At 38.8% G+C, this 21,284-nt stretch overlaps 1 protein-coding gene across 1 annotated transcript; it reads left to right on the forward strand.

Moving 5' to 3' along the window:
* Positions 1–1,311: 1,311 nt before the first annotated feature.
* On the forward strand, positions 1,312–2,562 carry ATLEA4-1 (Late embryogenesis abundant protein, group 1 protein). Its single transcript, XM_016319339.3, has 2 exons — positions 1,312–1,481; positions 2,032–2,562. Exons 1-2 carry the CDS (start codon positions 1,395–1,397, stop codon positions 2,323–2,325), a joined length of 381 nt encoding a protein of 126 aa, XP_016174825.1. The 5' UTR covers positions 1,312–1,394; the 3' UTR covers positions 2,326–2,562.
* Positions 2,563–21,284: the final 18,722 nt, after the last annotated feature.

The raw sequence follows: 21,284 nt of genomic DNA on the forward strand, positions 1-21,284 counted from the left end.
TAAAAAATTAGTGTTTGTAATCTTAAAAAGACTAATAAAAATTTTACCATAATTATAACAGAGACTAAAATAATTTTACCTATTGTATTATGCTAATGCAAACACAATAATAACAAAATTTTAATTTGTTATGGTGTTCAAGGATTAAAAGATAAAAAACAACTCTAGATTCAATCTTTTCTTTGATGTAGATCATTAAAAACCTTCAAGTCTCACCATTCTACAAGTGATATGGTATAAAATATACTCTTGTTATCTTATAGTTTTTTCCTTCAAGTTTACTCATTTCATACATCTCAACAATAATGCTTTTTTTTTTCCCATGAACTTTTATTTTTCTGTAATAATAACTGCACCATACTATTCATTATTCAATTATACTAACATTATTTACTTTGAATAATTGCAGAGCATGAGACACGAGACATACATAAAAGTAAAACTGTGACGGTTGGCTTCAAAGTCAAACGTTAACGGTTAATCTTTCCACTGTGTTCGTGTATATTCGTCACTATATCTGTTCTTGAAAATAGTTATGTTCTCTAAACTACCGGTTACTCTTTTTTACATATTATGCCAAATCGATACATTCACATGAAAAATCAACATATAATTATTTCCTTATGCTAATATCTTAAATTGCTTTATAGCAGGTCTAAACGTTGAGATAAATAATAATCACACAATTCCAATTGAATCCAAAATCCATACAAAAATAAGCCAATTCATGACTACATTGTAAGTTTGTAACAAATACAATATTCAATTCTTAAAATAAAGATCACATTAAATTATCAGATCAGTCTCTCACTAATTTAATAAATATAATAGAAGAAAGAAAATAATAATAAGGAAAAGTATAGGTAAATAATGAAAATATTAAACAATGTAAATAATAGATATATTGGATGTTCATTTTACTAGTGTACGGATGGTTATTTTAATATTAAAATTTAAAAGATTAATTTAGAGGTGTAGTGTGTTTTTATTTGATTGGTGGTTGTTCATATTGTTCAACAAAGTCATTGTCCCCCTAATATTCCCTTAATAATAAAATAATAAATGAATGTAATAAAAAATTGATTTGCATCAATAAAAGGTAAACAAGAAATTTTCATATCTCCTCCAATTTCTGAAAAAGGATAAGTTCATAATCTCTATTATTAAGCAACGCAACGTGGCGAGCATTAGATACTTGATGGGCATAGCATTGCTGCATGTTCAACAAGTGTTGGCTGCCGAACGTTCCATCCTCCGAGCAGCTATGTGGTGTCTTCGCTGTTTTGTATCGTCTTCCCTTTCTATGACATGCATATAAATCGAGAATGAAGAAGCACCATAGCCATCTTTGTTGTTGTCGTTGTTGATTGAAGCTCAATAGAAGATACAGAAAAATGAAATCTTCAAAGGAGAAGCTAAGCAACATGGCCAGTGCCGCCAAGGAACACGTTGACATCTGCGGAGCCAAAATTGACGAGAAGGTCCTCTCCATTTAATTTCTTTTTCGGCTTTCTTTCTCGATCTTACCCGTTTGATTAACATCGAGCGGAATTACTTTCTGCAACAAACTCCCATTGATGTTTTACCGACGACAGCAACTCTAATCATTTTCAATTAAACAATCATCTTAATTGATTTATCATTTATTTGATGTTAATATTTTCTTTTCGTTTTTATATTTTTAATCTTTATTTGATGTTAAAAATGTCTTTAATTTTCGTGTCTTTATTCCGAGTCTTATTATCAGTACTCGGCTTTTAAAGGACCAAGCTCTTCCCCGTGAGAAGAGGAGAGTGAGAGAGTGATAAAGTTAGATATTAAACACATTATAGTATTCACCCATAATGAAAATTACAAGGTGAATGGTAACTAATTCTTATTTTATTATTTTATCAAGTTTATATCCTGGCATTGGTAAAATGATAAAGTTAAGAGATAAACACAATATTCACATATAATGGAACTCACGAAGTCAAAGTTACAAACTAATACAAAGTCAATCATATTTTTTTTCTGTTTAAAATAGCGCAGACAGAGAAAGCAAGGGCACGAACAGAGGAGGAGAAAGTGATAGCACATGAGCGCGCAAAGGCGAGAGAAGCAAAGGCAAAAATGGAGTTGCATGAAGCCAAAGCCAGGCATGCAGCCGAGAAGCTAAGCACCAAGCAGGCGCACCTGGACCCTTCCTCGTTTGGAGCACACCATCAGCAGCCCCCAACAACAACGCACCAGCAGCCATTAGGGTCTCTTGCAACGCCTGCTGGAGGAGTCACCAATCCTTCATATCCATTGGGAGGAAATCATCATATCAATAAGCACATTTAGATATATGTGTATGTATACGGTTATACTTAGTTATTCCCCCCACTGATGGCCACTACTACTGTTTCTTTGCGTGTTAGTTTCTGTTTCTGGTTGTTCACATTTTCAGTTGTTAGTTATCGGATATGTAATGTGGGAGCGAGGGGCGTGTTAGCTTTCTTGTATAGTTGTATGTACTTGAGAACGGTTTGTATCTCCTGGTAATAAGTTTTGAATCATAATTTGTGAGAAATGTTTCAACATGTTTTGCTTTATTTGTAGTAAATTGCAAGTACAGTTGATACAAATTGTTGGATTTTTATCTGCAAGGAGAAAGTTTACTCAATTTAGTATTGGGTGAAGTAAATACTGGCTCTATATTTCATAATAAGTGGGTTAGTTTAATACAAAGAAATAAAGGAAATAAAGAATATTTTGATATAATAGTACAAAAATATTTTTGTGATGGTAAGAATTATTTTCATATAAAAGGATATATTCTTAAGAATGAAGTTTTATTAAAAATTATATGTAGATATTTAAATGGGACATTTTAAATTTTAAAATATAAATAAAACATTGCAGTAATATCATTTTAGAAGTATTATAGATTATTAGTTTTGTATTAAAGTGAAATGTGGGTGGCATACGGGTGTGTTTTTGTACTGTTTCTTCTTATAATAACCGACTTGTATAGGATCTGTTTTGCTTCCATTTGTTAGAAGTAAAAAGTTGAGGAAACATTTCAGGTATGCCTTTGTACTTTATTGGTATTTCAGTGTGTCATGTATTTTTAGGTTTTTAGTTTTATATTTATTGTTTATACTCTAGACCGAGTTATAAGGTCCGGGTTGGACGATGGCGAAACGATGGACCTGGTCTAAGGTTGGCTCGTCACCGACTTTTTCATAAAGAGTTCGGCCAAATCACTATAGAGGTCCAACAGGCCCAGAGTAGAGGATCACAGTCCACCTGAAGGCGACTGGCCAAAAGATAGGTGATCTCACCCATAAAAAAGATAAGATAAGATAACAAATTTATCTCGAGGGAGGTCACTTTACATTACTATAAATACACTGGCACACCTAGGTATAACTGATACTGTTTCGAGGGTTACCTGAAACTGTTAGGTCGATCTCGGATGAGATCTGCTGTGGCGGCCGGAGCTGATACGTCCGACTTGTTGGAGGCGGTGGTGGTGCTATTGTAGCTGATCCTTTGTCAACGGAGGGTGGTGGTACCTGCAAGAGACTCCGATACTTAAGTTAGCATGGGCTTTAAGCAGGTTTTTAGAAGAATCAGAGTATGAGTTATACCTGGGCGCTCCAGTGTATTTATAATGGTGTGGAGTGATCTTCCATTGAGATATGATAGTTATCTTATCTTATCTTTGAGTGAAGTCATCTTTATCTTTAAGAGAACCGCCTTATCTTTCTAGGTTTGGGCTTCCTTTAGATTTGGGTTGTGTTCCTCTGTTTGGGCTTACTTGAGCCTCTGTAGTGTTTTGGCCGAACTCTTTTATGAAGAGGTTGGGTAATCCTGATCCGAAGAGGTCGGCCGACTTGTCTTTAACCAGCCCGAGTCATACAGCTCGACCTAGGGCATGAACAGTTCCCCTGCTTGAGTGCGGTCTTCCTTTTGAGGTCGTGTCTTTTTAGACCTCGACCTTTTTTTTGAAGAAGCTGAGCTCGAGCACTCTTTGTTGATCCCGTTGTAGAGCTCCTATTAATGATTTGAATGTAGAGCGTTTTTCTCACTCCTTATAACTACGACGCGCATTTTTGTGTTTTCTTGAAAACGTGCGAGAGTAAATTTCATTAACTCCCTACCGTTTTTCTCTTTGTATCTCACTTTTGAATTTCAAAATTTCTTTTCAGTTTCTCTTCTCTCGCTCACTGCAACTTCTTCTCTTCTCCTTATCCTTCTTGTATTCGCATCTTCGCATTTCTTTTCCTTTACTCGAAAGGTGATTTGCTGGTGTCGCTTCGTTTGTGTGATTCAACTCCTAATCAGTTTATCGTCTCCTTCTTTCCTACAGGTTGGTTTTTCTTCTTCTTTCACTTTTACGCCGTTCTTTTTGTGTTCGCATTATTCTGATTTTGAAGAAGTTTTGGTTTTGCTTGGATTCATGTTTGATGCTTGGAAAGTTTAGATCTTTTTCTGAATTTGTTGCATTTGATCATTGCTGTACTGTGTGCTGTGAGGGTTTCCTCGCTTTTCTGTTAGAGAAGGATTTTGATCTTTCTTCTATTTATCGCTTGAAGTAGTGAACTGTTTTGTTAAAAGGTTGTATCTTTGAGGGTTTGATGTTGCCGGTTTACTGATAGATTGAAGAGATGGTAACTTTGATGTCTCTTTGTGATTTGTGACTTTTCTCTTCGAAGCGTCGCTGTTGAAGGAGGGTTGTTTTCTTGATTGATAGACGTCGAAACGTAGACTTTAGATTTTTTCTGAATCCTTATTCTGTTACTGCCTCCAAAGGATGCCCCTGGACCTTGGTGTGAGTCCTGGGGTTTTCTTTTGTTGCTGTTCCTGCCTTCTAACATTTGTATGTTTTAGTTTGAGTTAAATCTATATTTGTCCGAGCTGCTCTCTTGATTTGTCCGAGCTGTTGATTAGTAATCCATTTTTCTTTTTCTTACTGTAGGACTAGTTGACCCATGTCTTCTCCAAAAATATTGTCGAGATGTCTTCCAAAGTCCCTGAGGGCATGTCTTATTGGCTGGACTCCCTCGTCTTGATGTGCGTTTCTGTGGTTAATTCTGAGTATTGCGTGCAGCTTAGGAGACATCACAGGGTTTGTAGTAGTAGAGATCAGGAGAAAAACTACGAGTTGGTAGCGCCTGACCCTGATGAGAGGGTTTGTTTTCCTTCTCTGACTCAGGGGGAACGTCCCTTCTTTTATGCTTACGATTACTTTTTTTAGCCAAATGAACATCACCATTCCCTTTACTTCCTTTGAGACCGACTTGTTGTGGTCCTATAATGTTGCCCCTTCTCAGCTTCACCCGAACTCGTGGGGCTTCATAAAAGTCTTCCAACTGTTGTGCCAAGAACTGGATGTCCGACCTTCTCAAACTCTATTTCTTTACCTTTTTGTTTTGACGAAACCTGGGGCAGCTAAGAAGAAGGCTTCCTGGATTTCTTTCCGAGCTGCCCAGGGAAAGAAAGTTTTTTCTATGTATGATGAATCTTTTAGGGATTTTAAGAACTATTTCTTCAAGGTCCGAGCTGTTGAAGGAGCTCGGCCCTTCTTTTTGGATGAAAATAATGAACCAGCCTTCCCCCTCTCCTGGCAACAGAATGTAGTAGTGTCTAGGTATACTTGAAAAATGTTGGATGAGATTGAGCAGGCTTTTGTTCATGTACTAGAAGAGAATTGGGGGGAACCTCCTTATCTTGATACGAAGAAGTTATTGGGAAATCCCTCCTTTCTTCGAACTGAATTGGGTAGTTGCCGATTTCTTTACTAGCTTTATCTTTGTTTATTTTGTTTGTTTTGTCGATCCATCTCTTTCTAACTTGCAACTTCGGTTTTGCTGCTTTATCTTTTCAGAGATGGTGAAGACCACTGATTCCATGAAGGCTTTTAAGAGAGCCAGGAAGGCAACAGCTGCCCAGAATATTTCGGCCAAAGGTCCTGGGGAAAGATCTTCCAATGTTACGCTGAAGAGGTCGACCTCGGACACTTCTAGGCCGAGGAAGATCATCCCAACTCCCCAGGTTTGCTTGGCTTCTTCTGATCCTCCCCAGTCGACCTCTGGTGCCGCCTCTCCCTCTGCTACTGGTCTTGCCCCCAAGAAGCAGAAGATTGCTGAACCCTATAATCTGGATGCCCCTAACTTTGACGCTGTGGGGTTTGTTGATGACCAGATTGCCCCCTATGGCCGACTTTCTATGGACGATGTGTCCATCCTGCACCACCTGAATTTTATCACTAGAAGTAGTGTTCGGATGGCGCATATGGGTGCGGCATTGTTTCGCTCGATCCAAGACTCTCCCGTCCATGCGACGAAGGAGTTTATGCTGGAAGCCAAGTCGGAGTATAATCGGATCAAGGGTCTGAAGGACGAGCTGGACGCTAGAATTATTAAGCTGGAGCTGGATCTGGAAAAAGAGAAAGCCCGAGCTACTGTCGCTGTGGCTTCTGCCAAGCTGTCCGAGGAGACAGCACTGCAGCATAAGGAGAGCTATGTCCGTACTTATGGCGAGTTGTTGGAGGCAAGAGAGAGTCTGGAGAATGCTCATGCTAATTATGCTGAGCTTCAGAGTCATCTGGTGGGTAGCGTGACTAATGCATATGAGAATTTGAAGGCTCAGGTCCGAGTTCTTGCTCCCGAGCTCGACTTGAGTCTTTTTAGTTTGGACAATATTGTTGAAGATGGTAAAGTTGTTCCTGCCCCAGATGATGACGAGGATGTAGATCCTCCTCCTAAGCCATCAGCCAATGCTTCTGCTGCTCCAACTTTTTCAACTCCTACAGCTGAGGTCGGCCATCCCGAGCAGACCCTGATGTTCAGATCTTGAACCGGCCGGATGGAACTGTTGATGCTGTCCCGCTTGCGACACGTCCTCCTTTACCTCGGGATGCCGCCACTGGGGAGTTTTTAAAATTTTTTGTAGTTTGTTTGGGTATCTGTATGGCCCGGCTTGTGGGTCTTTGAACTCTATTTTTTGTAATTTTGGATGATTTGACTTTTGTTGACGTTAGGTTTCTTTAGTAACCTTTGTCTTTTTTAAAAAACAAATACTTTTGAGCTCTTGAGGTCGATTTCGAGGTTGCCTTCTTGAGCTTTTATTATAGTATCTTTTTTGCTATATTGGTTGCACCTTTGCCACTTCCATGACTTTTTAGAGTGTGAGAGTCTTGCTGTCCGACCTCTTTTGATTGCCTTTGTTTATTTCCTGCTTTAATCGAAGTGAACTTTGAGGCTAGCTTTGTTTGTCTATTCTTTTTAGTATTCTTTATTGATTTTGGTAAGGTCGTGGCTTTTTGGGTCGAGCTGTGTCCCTTCTAGCGCACGTCTTCTTGTTGGTTGGTTTCTCTCGACAAACCTTCTCGAGTTATTTCTAGTAATTCTCTTTTTTTAATTGGACCTCACCGGGTCTTCTTTTTATGGGTTTACTTTTTATAACTTTGTTGCTTTATTTGGCTTGGGCCGACTTCTTCATGTCGATTCCTTCTAAGTTATTTTTAACAATCCATTTTTGATAAGGGCTGGCCAGGCCTCTTTCTATGGATTATTTTTTATAACTTTGTCATTTTTGGGGGGATTGGTCCGGTTTCTTCATGCCGGTCCTTCCCAAGTTAATTTTAGCAATCCATTCTCAGACCTCGTCGGGCCTTTTTCTATGGATTACTTTTTATAACTTTTGTCGCTTTGGGAGATTGTCCGACTTCTTCATGTCGGTCCTTCCCTAGTTATTTTTAGCAATCCATTTTTTCTCAGACCTCGTCGGGTCTTTTTCTATGGATTACTTTTTATAACTTTTGTCACTTTGAGGGATTGGTCTGACTTCTTCATGTCAGTCCTTCCATAGTTTTTTTTAGCAATCTATTTTTTCTCAGACCTCGTCGGGCCTTTTTCTATAGATTACATTTTATAACTTTTTGCATTAACCTGTTTTTATCGCTTTTTCATCTTGCCAATTTTGTATAAATCTGGCGGTGAGTTTGGTTACTACTTGGTCGACCTTGTCAAAGTCGGGCGGTGAATTTGGTTTTCACCTTTTTGACCTTTGTAGAAATTCGGACGATGAATTTGATTTTCATCGTGGTCGGGCGGTGAGTTTGGTATTCACCTTGCCGACCTGTAGCTTTATAATCGGGCGATGAAGTTTAGCGTTCAGATTAATGCGTCTTGGTAGAGAAACTTTGTAGAAAATCTGAAAAGTTTTATTCCAATAGAAAGTAGACATATAGGCAAATAAAATATATACATATGGGTGTTTACCCCCTTAAGTCAGGCAATCTTACAGATCTTGGCTTGGTGCCTCGTTAAAAAACCTTTTCAGGAAAAAGAGTGCACCTTGACCTAAGATCTTTATTACCTCCTAACTGTAATACCTTCTTAGGTTGCAAGAATGCCATGACCTTGGTAGCTCTCGCCCCTCGAGTTCGGACACCCTATAGTAGCCTGATGAGCGGATAATTTATACGCTTTTTGGCATTATTTTTAGTATGTTTTTAGTATATTTTAGTTAAGTTTTATTATGTTTTTATTAGTTTTTATTCAAAAATTACATTTCTAGACTTTACTATGAGTTTGTGTGTTTTTCTATGATTTCAGGTATTTTCTGGCTGAAATTGAGGGACCTGAGCAAAAATCTGATTCAGAGGCTGAAAAAGGACTGCAAATGCTGTTGGATTCTGACCTCCCTGCACTCAAAGTAAATTTTCTAGAGCCATAGAAGCCCAATTGGCGCGCTCTCAATTGCGTTGGAAAGTAGACATCCTGGGCTTTTCAGCAATATATAATAGTTTATACTTTGTCCGAGATTTAATGGCCCAAACCGGCGTTCCAAGTCAGCAAAGAAATTTTGGCGTCAAAACGCCATAACTGGCATGAAAGCTGGAGTTAAACGCCCAAACTGGCACAAAAGCTGGCGTTTAACTCCAAGAAAGGTCTCTACACGTGAAAGCTTCAATGCTCAGCCCAAGCACAGACCAAGTGGGCCCCGGAAGTGAATTTCTACACTAACTATTCTAGCTTACTCATTTTCTGTAACCCTAGGTCATTAGTTTACTATAAAAACTACTTTTAGTGATTCATCTTGTACCTCATGACACTTTTACATGTTTCATATTGTATTCTCTACGGCATGAGTCTCTAAACCCCATGGTTGGGGGTGAGGAGCTCTGCTATGTTTTGATGAATTAATGCAATTACTACTGTTTTCTATTCAATCACGCTTGCTTCTATTCTAAGATATTCATTCGCACTTCAACCTGATGAATGTGATGATCCGTGACACTCATCATCATTCTCACCTATGAATGCGTGCCTGACAACCACCTCCGTTCTACATGCAATCAAGCTTGAATGTGTATCTCTTGGGTTTCTAATCTAAGATTGGAACCTTCGTGGTATAGGCTAGAATTATGGGCGGCCATTCCTGAGATCTGGAAAGTCTAAACCTTGTCTGTGGTATTCCGAGTAGGATCTGGGAAGGGATGACTGTGACGAGCTTCAAACTCACGAGTGCTGGGCGTAGTGACAGACGCAAAAGGATCAATAGATCCTATTCCAACATGAGTGAGAACCGACAGATGATTAGCCGTGCGGTGACAGCGCATTTGGACCATTTTCACTGAGAGGACGGATGGTAGCCATTGACAACGGTGATCCACCAACATACAGCTTGCCATGGAAGGAGCCTTGCGTGTGTGAAGAAGAAGGCAGTAGGAAAGCAGAGATTCAGAAGACAGAGCATCTCCAAAACCTCAACCTGTTCTCCATTACTGCATAACAAGTATTTATTTCATGTTCTTCTACTTTTTACAATTAAATCTGAGAATTATTGATATCCTGACTAAGAGTTACAAGATAACCATAGCTTGCTTCAAGCCGACAATCTCTGTGGGATCGACCCTTACTCACGTAAGGTATTACTTGGACGACCCAGTGCACTTGCTAGTTAGTTGTGCGGAATTGCAAAAGTGTGACTGTGATTTCATCACCAAGTTTTTGGCGCCGTTGTCGGGGATTGTTCGAGTTTGGACAACTGACGGTCTATCTTGTTGCTTAGATTAGGAATAATTTATTTTTGTTGGTTTAGAGTCACTAAATTTGAGTCTTTTATTTGAGTTTTGTTTCATATTTTAAGTTTGGTGTCCTCTTTGTGTTTTCTTTTAATTTTCGAAAAATTGTGTTTGGTTTTCTAAAAATTCTAAGTTTGGTGTCTTCTGTGTGTTTTCCTTTAAATTTTTGAAAATTTGTGTTTGATCTTCTAAAAATTTTAAGTTTGGTGTCCCTTGTGCTTTTATTTACTTAAAAAATTTTTCAAAAAATTGTTCTTGGTGTTCATCTTGATCTTCAAAGTGTTCTTGGTGTTCATCTTGACATTCAAAGTTTTCTTGTTTGTTCTCTTTGTTTTGATCTAAAATTTCTAAGTTAGTGTCATTTTGTTGTTTTTCTCTTTCCTCATTAAAATTCAAAAATTAAAAAAAATATCTTTTCCTTATTTTACTCATAAATTTCGAAATTTTGCATTAAATTAATCAAAGATTTTCAAAATCATATCTCTTTTTTTAGTCAAGTCAAAATTCTAATTTCAAAAATTGATCTTTTCAAATCTTTTTCAAAAATCAAATCTTTTTAATTTCATCAATCATATCTTTTCAATCATATCTTTTTTTTTATAAATTGCAATCATATCTTCTCAATCATATCTTTTTCAAAATAATTTTTAATCATATCTTTTTGATTGCTAATTTCAAAATCTTTTTCAAAAAAATCACCTAACTACTTTTCTCTTTCATATTTCGAAATTAACTAAGCATTCTTTTTCCAAAATCTTTTTAATTAATTAATTTAGTTTTCAATTTGCTTTTATTTCATTTTCTTCCAATTTTCGAAAGTTTTATTTTATCTTCCACTTATTTTGTTTTATTTTTTCGGTTACTTTTAATTAAATAAAATTAAAAAATAAAAATATAATTTAATTGCAATTCATATCAATTCCCTTTTCTCCATCATAGACATAAGTGGAAGTGAACAGTCCAGAAGAACTCTGGGGTCATATGCTAACCCCATTACAGCTGCATATGGGAGTAGCATCTGTATACCTCCCATCAAAGCAAGCAGTTTTGAGCTAATTCCTCAGCTCATTATCATGGTGCAACAAAATTGCCAGTATTCTGGTCTTCCATAGGAAGAACCTACTGAGTTTTTGGCACAGTTCTTACAAATTGCTGACACAGTACGTGATAAAGAAGTGGATCAGGATGTCTACAGATTATTACTATTTCCATTTGTTGTAAAAGATCAAGCTAAGAGGTGGTTAAATAACCAACCCACAGCAAGCATAAAAACATGGAGACAGTTATCAGATAAATTTTTGAATCAATTTTACCCTCCAAAAAGGATGACACAGCTAAGACTGGACATCTAAGGCTTTAAACAAGAGGATCATGAATCTCTTTATAATGCCTGGGAGAGGTATAGAGGGATGCTAAGAAAATGCCCCTCTGAAATGTTTTCAGAGTGGGTACAATTAGACATCTTCTACTATGGGCTTACAGAAAAAGCTCAGATGTCTCTAGACCACTCAGCTGGTGGATCTATACACATGAGAAAGACAATTGAAGAGCTCAAGAACTCATAGATACGGTTGCTAGAAATCAATATTTGTACTCAAGCAGTGAGTCCTCTATAAAAGAAGAGGCTAAGACAGTAACTACTGATCCTAATCCTCAAGAACAGATTGTTGAACTTAATCAGCAATTACTTCTTGTGACAAAATAATTAGCAGAATTTAAAGAGATGCTCCAAGACACTAAAAATGCTAACAAGAATATGGAAACACAATTGAATCAGACAAGACAGCAGCTATCTAAACAGATAACAGAAGAATGCCAAGCTGTTCAATTAAGGAGCGGGAAGACATTGAATAAATCAGCTCAAAGTAGCAAAAAGTCAAGAAAGGAACAACTGACAGAGGATGACCAAACCACTGCCCAAAATCCCTTTGAGGACAGCAAGAGCCCAGAGAGGAATAATTCTGGCGTCCAAACGCCAGAAAAGGGTGAAAGATTGGCGTTAAACGCCCAGTGGATGCCCACTTCTGACGTTCAAATGCCAGAAAATAGAGAAAAGTTGGTGTTAAACGCCCATTCTCTACCTTTTCGTTCAAATGCCAGAAAAGGGTAGAAAGCCGGTGTTAAACGCCCATCTAGCACCCAATCTTGGCGTTCAAACGCCAATGAGGGATCAGACACCTGCAAGTGCTGATAGTAACCCCTCTAAGAAGGCTTCTCCAACTACCTCTGTAGGGAATAAACCTGCAGCAACTAAGGTTGAAGAATATAAAGCCAAGATGCCTTATCCTCAGAAACTCTGTCAAGCGGAGCAGGATAAACAATTTGCCCGCTTTGCAGACTATCTCAGGACTCTTGAGATAAATATCCCATTTGCAGAGGCACTTGAGCAAATACCCTCTTATGTAAGTTCATGAAAGAGATCTTAAGTCATAAGAAGGATTGGAGAGAAACTGAAAAGGTGTTTCTCACTGAAGAATGCAGTGCAGTCATTCTGAAAAGCTTACCAGAGAAGCTTCAAGATCTAGGAAGCTTTATGATACCATGCACATTAGAGGGTGCTTGCACCAAGACAGCTCTATGTGACCTTGGAGCAAGTATCAACCTAATACCTGCATCCACTATCAAAAAGCTTGGCTTGACTGAAGAAGTCAAACCAACCCGGATATGTCTTCAACTTGCTGATGGCTCCATTAAATATCCATCAGGCATAATTGAGGACATGATTGTCAAGGTTGGGCCATTTGCCTTTCCCACTGACTTTGTAGTGCTGGAAATAGAGGAGCACAAGAGTGCAACTCTCATTTTAGGAAGACCTTTCCTAGCAACTGGACGAACTCTTATTGATGTACAAAAGGGGGAAATGACCCTGAGAGTCAATGAGGATGAGTTCAAGTAAAATGCTGTCAAAACTATGCAGCATCCAGACACATCAGATGACTGCATAAGCACTGATATTATTGACTCTTTGGTGGAAGAGATCAATATGGCTGAAAGTCTTGAATCAGAGCTAGAGGACATCTTTAAAGATGTTCAGCCTGATCTGGAGGAATCAAAGGAAATAAAAGAACCTCTGAAAACTCCTCAGGAAGAGGATAAGCCTCCTAAACCCGAGCTCAAACCACTCTCACCATCCCTGCAATATGCATTTCTGGGAGAAAATAACACTTTTCCAGTGATCATAAGCTTTGCTTTAAATCCACAGGAAGAGAAAGCACTAATTCAGGTGCTAAGGACACACAAGACAGCTCTTGGGTGGTCCATAAGTGATCTTAAGGGCATTATCCCAGCAAGATGCATGCACAAGATCCTATTGGAGGATGATGCTAAGCTAGTGGTTCAACCACAGAGGCGGCTAAATCCAGCCATGAAGGAGGTGGTGTAGAAAGAGGTCACTAAGTTACTAGAGGCTGGGATTATTTATCCCATTTCTGATAGCCCCTGAGTAAGCCCTGTCCAAGTTGTACCCAAAAAGGGAGGCATGACAGTGGTTCACAATGAAAAGAATGAAATGGTTCCCACAAGAACAGTTACAGGGTGGCGTATGTGTATTGACTACAGAAGGCTCAATACAGCCACCAGAAAGGATCATTTTCCTTTACCATTCATAGACCAGATGCTAGAGAGACTAGCAGGTCATGATTATTACTACTTTTTGGATGGCTATTCAAGTTACAACCAAATTGCAGTAGATCCTCAGGACCAAGAGAAAATAGCATTCACATGTCCTTCTGGAGTATTTGCCTACAGAAGGATGCCCTTTGGTCTATGCAATGCACCTGCAACCTTTCAAAGGTGCATGCTCTCTATCTTCTCTGATATGGTAGAGAAATTTCTGGAAGTCTTCATGGATGACTTTTCAGTATTTGGAGACTCATTCAGCTCCTGTCTTGACCATTTAGCACTTGTTTTGAAAAGATGCCAAGAGACCAACCTAGTTTTAAACTGGAAAAAATGTCACTTTTTGATGACTTAAGGAATTGTCCTTGGGCATAAAATTTCAAACAAGGGAATAGAGGTGGATCAAGCTAAAGTGGAGGTAATTGAAAAATTACCACCACCTGTCAATGTAAGGCAATCAGAAGCTTTCTAGGGCATGCAGGATTCTATATGAGGTTTATAAATGATTTTTCGAAAATAGCAAAACCTCTGAGCAATCTGCTAGCTGCTGACACGTCATTTGTGTTTGACACAGAGTATCTGCAGGCATTTGAGACCCTGAAAGCTAAGCTGGTCACAGCACCAGTCATCTCTGCACCAAACTGGACATTACCATTTGAACTAATGTGTGATGCCAGTGACCATGCCATTGGTGCAGTGTTGGGACAGAGGCAAAACAAGCTTCTGCACGTCATTTACTATGCTAGCCGTGTTTTAAATAATGCACATAAGAATTACGCAACCACAGAAAAAGAGTTACTTGCAGTGGTTTATGTCATTGACAAGTTTAGATCCTATTTAGTAGGTTCAAAAGTGATTGTGTATAATGACCATGCTGCTCTTAAATACCTACTCACAAATTAGGATTCAAAACCTAAGCTCATAAGATGGGTGTTGCTTTTGCAAGAGTTTGATATAGAAATAAGAGACAGAAAAGGGACAGAGAACCAGGTAGCTGATCACCTGTCCCGGATAGAACCAGTAGTAGGGGTGTCCCTCCCTCCTACTGAGATCTCTGAAACCTTTCCGGATGAGCAACTTTTCACCATTCAGGAAGCACCATGGTTTGCAAACATTGCGAATTATAAAGCTGAGGTTTATACCCAAAGAGTACAGCATGGTGCAGATGAAAAAACTAATTTCAGATGCAAAGTACTACTTATGGGATGAACCACATCTCTTTAAGAGATGTGCAGACGGAATGATCCGCAGATGCGTACCTAGAGAAGAGGCACAGAAGATCCTATGGCACTGTCATGGATCACAGTATGGAGGACAATTCGGAGGTGAGCGAACAGCCACTAAGGTCCTCCAATGTGGCTTCTACTGGCCTACCCTCTATAGAGATGCCTGAGAGTTTGTGCGTAACTGTGACAGCTGCCAAAGAGCTGGCAACTTGCCTCATGGTTATGCCATGCCTCAACAAGGGATCTTAGAGATTGAGTTGTTTGATGTATGGGGTATTGACTTCATGGGTCCCTTCCCACCATCATACTCAAACACTTACATTTTGGTGGCAGTAGACTATGTATCTAAATGGGTAGAAGCAATTGCCACACCCACTAATGATACTAAAACTGTACTGAAATTCCTCCAAAAACATATCTTTAGCAGATTTGGCGTCTCCAGAGTACTAATCAGTGACGGGGGCACTCATTTCTGCAATAAACAGCTATACTCTGCTATGGTCCGATATGAAATTAGCCACAAAGTAGCAACTCCATATCACCCACAGACAAATGGCCAGGCTGAAGTCTCTAATAGAGAACTAAGAAGAATCCTGGAACGGACTGTAATTTCCCGTAGAAAGGATTGGGCAAAAAGCTTGGATGATGCTCTGTGGGCATACAGAACAGCATTCAAGATTCCTATAGGAACCTCTCCATACCAGCTTGTGTATGGCAAGGCCTGAGAACATAAGGCTTACTGGGCAACCAGATTCCTAAATCTGGACGCCAAGTTAGCTGGAGAAAAAAGATTGCTCCAGCTGAATGAGCTAGAGGAATTCAGACTCAATGCTTTTGAAAATGCTAAAATTTATAAGGAAAAAGCAAAAAAGTGGGATGACAAGAAATTGTCATCTAGAGTCTTTGAACCAGGACAAAAGGTACTGCTATTTAACTCTAGGCTCAGACTATTCCCCGGGAAATTGAAATCCCGGTGGAGGGGACCATATGTGATCACAAGTGTATCACCGTATGGATATGTTGAGCTTCAGGATATTGACTCTGATAAAAGTTCATTGTTAATAGACAGAGAATCAAACATTATCTTGAAAGCAATTTTGAGCAGGAATGCTCACAACTGAGGCTTGAATAAAGCTCAGTCAAGGTCCAGCTAAAGACAATAAAGAAGCGCTTGCTGGGAGGCAACCCAGCCATTAGCAGGTTATTTGTTTTACTTAATACTTAGAGAAGTTTAATATAAATTCTCTTCAAGATTAATCATCAAAATTGAAGGAATTCACAGAGTTACAGAAGGATTCAGTGCAAAAAGCAGAGAAAAGGAGCTCACTGGTAAGAAAACACTAGTAAGGAGCATTTTGGGCGTTAAATGCCAGAATGGGTACCATTCTGGGTGTTTAACGCCAGAATTGCAGCATCCTGGGCATTCAGAAAAACGCCCAGTAACAAAGGATTTCTGGCGTTTAACGCCAGCCAGGGTACCATTGTGGGTGTTAAACGCCCACAATGGCCAACTTATGGGGGTTAAACGCCAGAATGGATACCATTCTGGGCGTTTAACGCCAGAAAGACAGGGGGAGAGGATTTTGTTTTCCACTTCAAAATTTTTCAAATTTCATGTTTTGACTCATAATTTTCTGCATAAACATGTTTCAAACTTGCATAATTCATCCTCAATTTTCAAAAATTCAACAATTTTCTAAATCTCTTTTCAAATTTCTTTCAAATCCTTTCCAAATCTTCTTCAAAAACTCAAGTATCTTTTCAATTTCTTTCCAAATCTTTTCAAACTCATCATATCATCTCTTAATTCTTAGAGGCATAAACAAATTTTCAGATTTAACCTCTTTATATCTTTTTCATTTAAAAATATCATCTTTTTCATATCATGATTCTCTTTTCTTCCAATCATATCTTTATGTCATATCTTTTTCAAAATTTTTGAAATCCCTCCCCTCCACTTATAAATACACATTCGGCCATCCCCTCCTCTCCACCATTCAAATTTGCCTCTTCTCCTCTCTCTTCTCTTTCCTTTCTTTTGCTTGAGGGCAAGCAAACTTCTAAGTTTGGTGTGTTTTTCCGTGATCATTGAGCTAAGACTCATCAAGATCATGGCTCCTAAGGGAAAACAAACCAATTCAAGAGGCAAGAAAGAGAATACTCCAAAGAGTCTTTGGAATCAAGAGAGGTTCTTCACCAAAGAACATGCAGACCATTACCATAAAATAATGGGTCTAAGATCAGTGATCTCGGAAGTTAAATTCGATCTGAAAGAAGACGAATATCCAGAGATCCAAGAGCAAATTCGAAATAGAGGATGGGAAATTCTAGCTAATCCTGAAACAAAAGTTGGAAGAAACATGGTTCAGGAATTCTATTCAAATCTGTGGCTGACAGATAAGCAGAAAATAACTAGAACCGCCTTTCATACCTACAGAACCATGGTCAGAGGAAGGATTATTTACTTCCATCTGGACAAAATAAGAGAGGTCTTCAAATTGCCTCAACTACAAGATGATCCAGAATCCTTTAATAGGAGAATGGTGAGAGAAGATAAAGGGTTGGACCAAGTTCTAGAGGACATATGCCTCCCTGGAACTAAGTGGATAACCAATTCAAAAGGTGTCCCAAACCAACTCAAGAGAGGAGATCTCAAACCAGTTGCAAGAGGCTGGTTGGACTTCATTGGGCGTTCCATACTGCCCACTAGCAACCGCTCTGAGGTCACTGTCAAAAGAGCAATGATGATTCATTGCATTATGCTGGGAAACGAAGTGGAGATTCATCATCTAATTTCTTGTGAGATTTACACAATTGCAAACAAGAACTCCACTGAAGCCAAACTGGCATACCCAAGCTTAATTTCTCTGCTATGTAAAGATGTTGGGGTGAGGATGGGAGTAGATGAATTCATTCCAATCGAACACCCAATCACCAAGAAGTCAATGGAAGGACAACAAGTGCAAGACAACTCCATCAAAAGGAGGGCACAGGAGTTCCTCCCAGAAATCCCTAAAATTGACTACTAGACCCACCTAGAAGCATCTGTCACCAAGCTGCGAGAAGCTGTGGATCAACTTAAGGAAGAACAGCAGAAACAAAATTGCATGCTCTGAAAGCTGCTGAAGGAACTGGAGAAGCAGGGGCGTGAGCTACAGGAGCTGAAGCGCCAGAAGCTCTCCCATGAAGGACCAAACACCCCACAGACTGAAGGAGCATCCACTGCTAAAAAATCAAGGCTGTTGAGTCCTAACTCTGTGATAACCTATATTATTAGGAATCTATTTTAAGAGTCATTTATTTTTCTGTTTTTAATTTTCTGTCTTCTATTATTATTGGTTTGCTCTTATATTTATTTTTGAGTCTTATTTTCATTCCATGATTAATAAAATTTAAAGTTTATGTCTTAAGGTTATGAATGTCCTATGAATCCATCACCTTTCTTAAATGAAAAATATTTTCAATTGCAAAAAGAAAAAGAAGTACATGAATTTTGAATTTTAAAACAGATTAATAATTTGATGTGGTGGCAATACTTTTATTTTTCTGAATGAATGCTTGAACAATGCATATTTTTGATATTGTTGTTCATGAATGTTAAAAATTGTTGGCTCTTGAAAGAATGATGAAAAAGGAGAAATATTATTGATGATCTGAAAAATTATAAAAAATGATTATTGAAGCAAGAAAAAGCAGTGAAAAGCTTGCGAAAAAAAATGCGAAAAAAAAGAAAAAGAAAGAAAAAGAAAAAGCAAGCAGAAAAAGTCAATAGCCCTTTAAACCAAAAGGCAAGGATGAAATAAAAAAGGATCCAAGGCTTTGAGCATCAGTGGATAGGAGGTCCTACAGGAATAAAATCATGGCCTAAGCGGTTGAACCAAGCTGTCCCTAACCATGTGCTTGTGGCGTGAATGTGTCAAGTGAAGGCTTGAGACTGAGCGGTTAAAGTCGTGGTCCAAAGCAAAAAGAGTGTGCTTAAGAGCTCTGGACACCTCTAATTGGGAACTCTAGCAAAGCTGAGTCACAATCTGAAAAGGTTCACCCAGTTATGTGTCTGTGGTATTTATGTATCCGGTAGTAATACTGGAAAACAAAATGCTTAGGGTCACGGCCAAGACTCATAAAGTAGCTGTGTTCAAGAATCGACATATTGAACTAGGAGAATCAATAATACTATTTGAATTCTGAGTTCCTATAGATGCCAATTATTCTGAACTTCAAAGGATAAAGTGAGATGCCAAAACTGTTCAGAAGCAAAAAGCTAATAGCTCCGCTCATCTAATTAAGACTGATCTTCATAGATGTTTTTGGAATTCATTGTATATTCTATTCTTTATATCCTTCTTTGTTTTCAGTTGCTTGGGGACAAGCAACAATTTAAGTTTGGTGTTGTGATGAGCGGATAATTTATACACTTTTTGGCATTATTTTTAGTATGTTTTTAGTATATTTTAGTTAGTTTTTATTATGTTTTTATTAGTTTTTATTCAAAAATCACATTTCTAGACTTTACTATGAGTTTTTGTGTTTTTTTGTGATTTCAGGTATTTTCTGGCTGAAATTGAGGGACCTGAGCAAAAATCTGATTTAGAGGCTGAAAAAGGACTACAGATGCTGTTAGATTCTGACCTCCCTGAATTCGAAGTGAATTTTCTGAAGCTACAGAAGCCCAATTGGCGCGCTCTCAATTGTGTTGGAAAGTAGACATCCTGGGCTTTCCAGCAATATATAATAGTTCATACTTTGTCCGAGATTTGATGGCCCAAACTGGCGTTCCAATTCAGCATAGAAATTCTGGCGTCAAAACGCCAGAACTGGCATGAAAACTGGAGTTAAACGCCTAAACTGGCACAAAAGCTGGCGTTTAACTCCAAGAAAGGTCTCTACACGTGAAAGCTTCAATGCTCAGCCCAAGCACACACCAAGTGGACCCCGAAAGTGGATTTCTACACTAACTATTCTAGCTTACTCTTTTTCTGTAACCTTAGGTCATTAGTTTACTATAAAAACTACTTTTAGTGATTCATCTTGTACCTCATGACACTCTACATGTTTCATATTGTATCTTCTACGGCATGAGTTTCTGAGCCCCATTGTTGGGGGTTAGGAGCTCTACTGTTCTTCATGAATTAATGCAATTACTACTGTTTTACATTCTATCACGCTTGCTTCTATTCTAAGATATTCATTCGCACTTCAACCTGATGAATGTGATGATCCGTGACATTCATCATCATTCTCACCTATGAACGCGTGCCTGAAAACCACCTCCGTTCTACATGCAATCAAGCTTGAATGTGTATCTCTTGGGTTTCTAATCTAAGATTGGAACCTTCGTGGTATAGGCTAGAATTATTGGCGGCCACTCCTGAGATCTGGAAAGTCTAAACCTTGTCTGTGGTATTTCGAGTAGGATCTGGGAAGGGATGACTGTGACGAGCTTCAAACTCATGAGTGCTGGGCGTAGTGACAGACTCAAAAGGATCAATGGATCCTATTCCAGCATGAGTGAGAACCGACAGATGATTAGCCGTGCGGTGACAGCGCATTTGGACTATTTTCACTGAGAGGACGGATGATAGCCATTGAGAACGGTGATCCACCAACATACAGCTTGCCATGGAAGGAGCCTTGCATGTGTGAAGAAGAAGACAGTAGGAAAGCAAAGATTCTGAAGACAGAGCATCTCCAAACCCTCAACCTGTTCTCCATTACTGCATAACAAGTATTTATTTCATGTTCTTTTACTTTTTACAATTAAATCTGAGAATTATTAATATCCTGACTAAGGGTTACAAGATAACCATAGCTTGCTTCAAGCCGACAATCTCCGTGGGATCGACCCTTACTTATGTAAGGTATTACTTGGACGACCCAGTGCACTTGCTGGTTTGCTGTGCGGAATTGCAAAAGTGTGATTGTAATTTCGTGCACCAGCCATCTACATAGAGATTCCATTTTGTTGGACTTCCTGGGTTGTCGGTGTATTCGGTAATAAAATCGGCCAAATATTGAGACTTAATGGCCGTCTGAGCTTCATATTGTAAATCGAACTCCGATATCTCGACTGCCCATTGTAGAATTTTTCCAGCTAAATCTGTCTTCTGTAGGATGCCTTTTATTGGCTGGTTAGTCCGAACCTTGATGGTGTGAGCTTGAAAATATGGGCAAAGTCGTCGAGAAGTTAGTATGAGAGCGTAGGCAAATTTTTCTATCTTTTGATAATTCAGTTCGGTCCCTTGTAGGGCTTTGCTGATGAAGTAGATGGGTTGTTGCCCATTTTCGTCTTCTCTGACCAGTGCTGAGGCTATTGCCCGACTTCCGACTGCGAGGTATAATATGAGTACTTCTCCTTCCCGTGGTCGAGTAAAAATGGG

Source organism: Arachis ipaensis, chromosome B1 (assembly GCF_059453495.1).
Source record: "Arachis ipaensis isolate K30076 ecotype BB chromosome B1, ASM5945349v1, whole genome shotgun sequence".
Taxonomy (NCBI): Eukaryota; Viridiplantae; Streptophyta; class Magnoliopsida; order Fabales; family Fabaceae; genus Arachis; species Arachis ipaensis.

Coding starts and splice junctions, on each gene's coding strand:
- ATLEA4-1 (XM_016319339.3), top strand. CDS start 1,395: ATGAAATCTTCAAAGGAGAAGCTAAGCAACATGGCCAGTGCCGCCAAG. Junction 1,482..2,031: donor GAGCCAAAATTGACGAGAAG/GTCCTCTCCATT, acceptor AAAATAGCGCAG/ACAGAGAAAGCAAGGGCACG.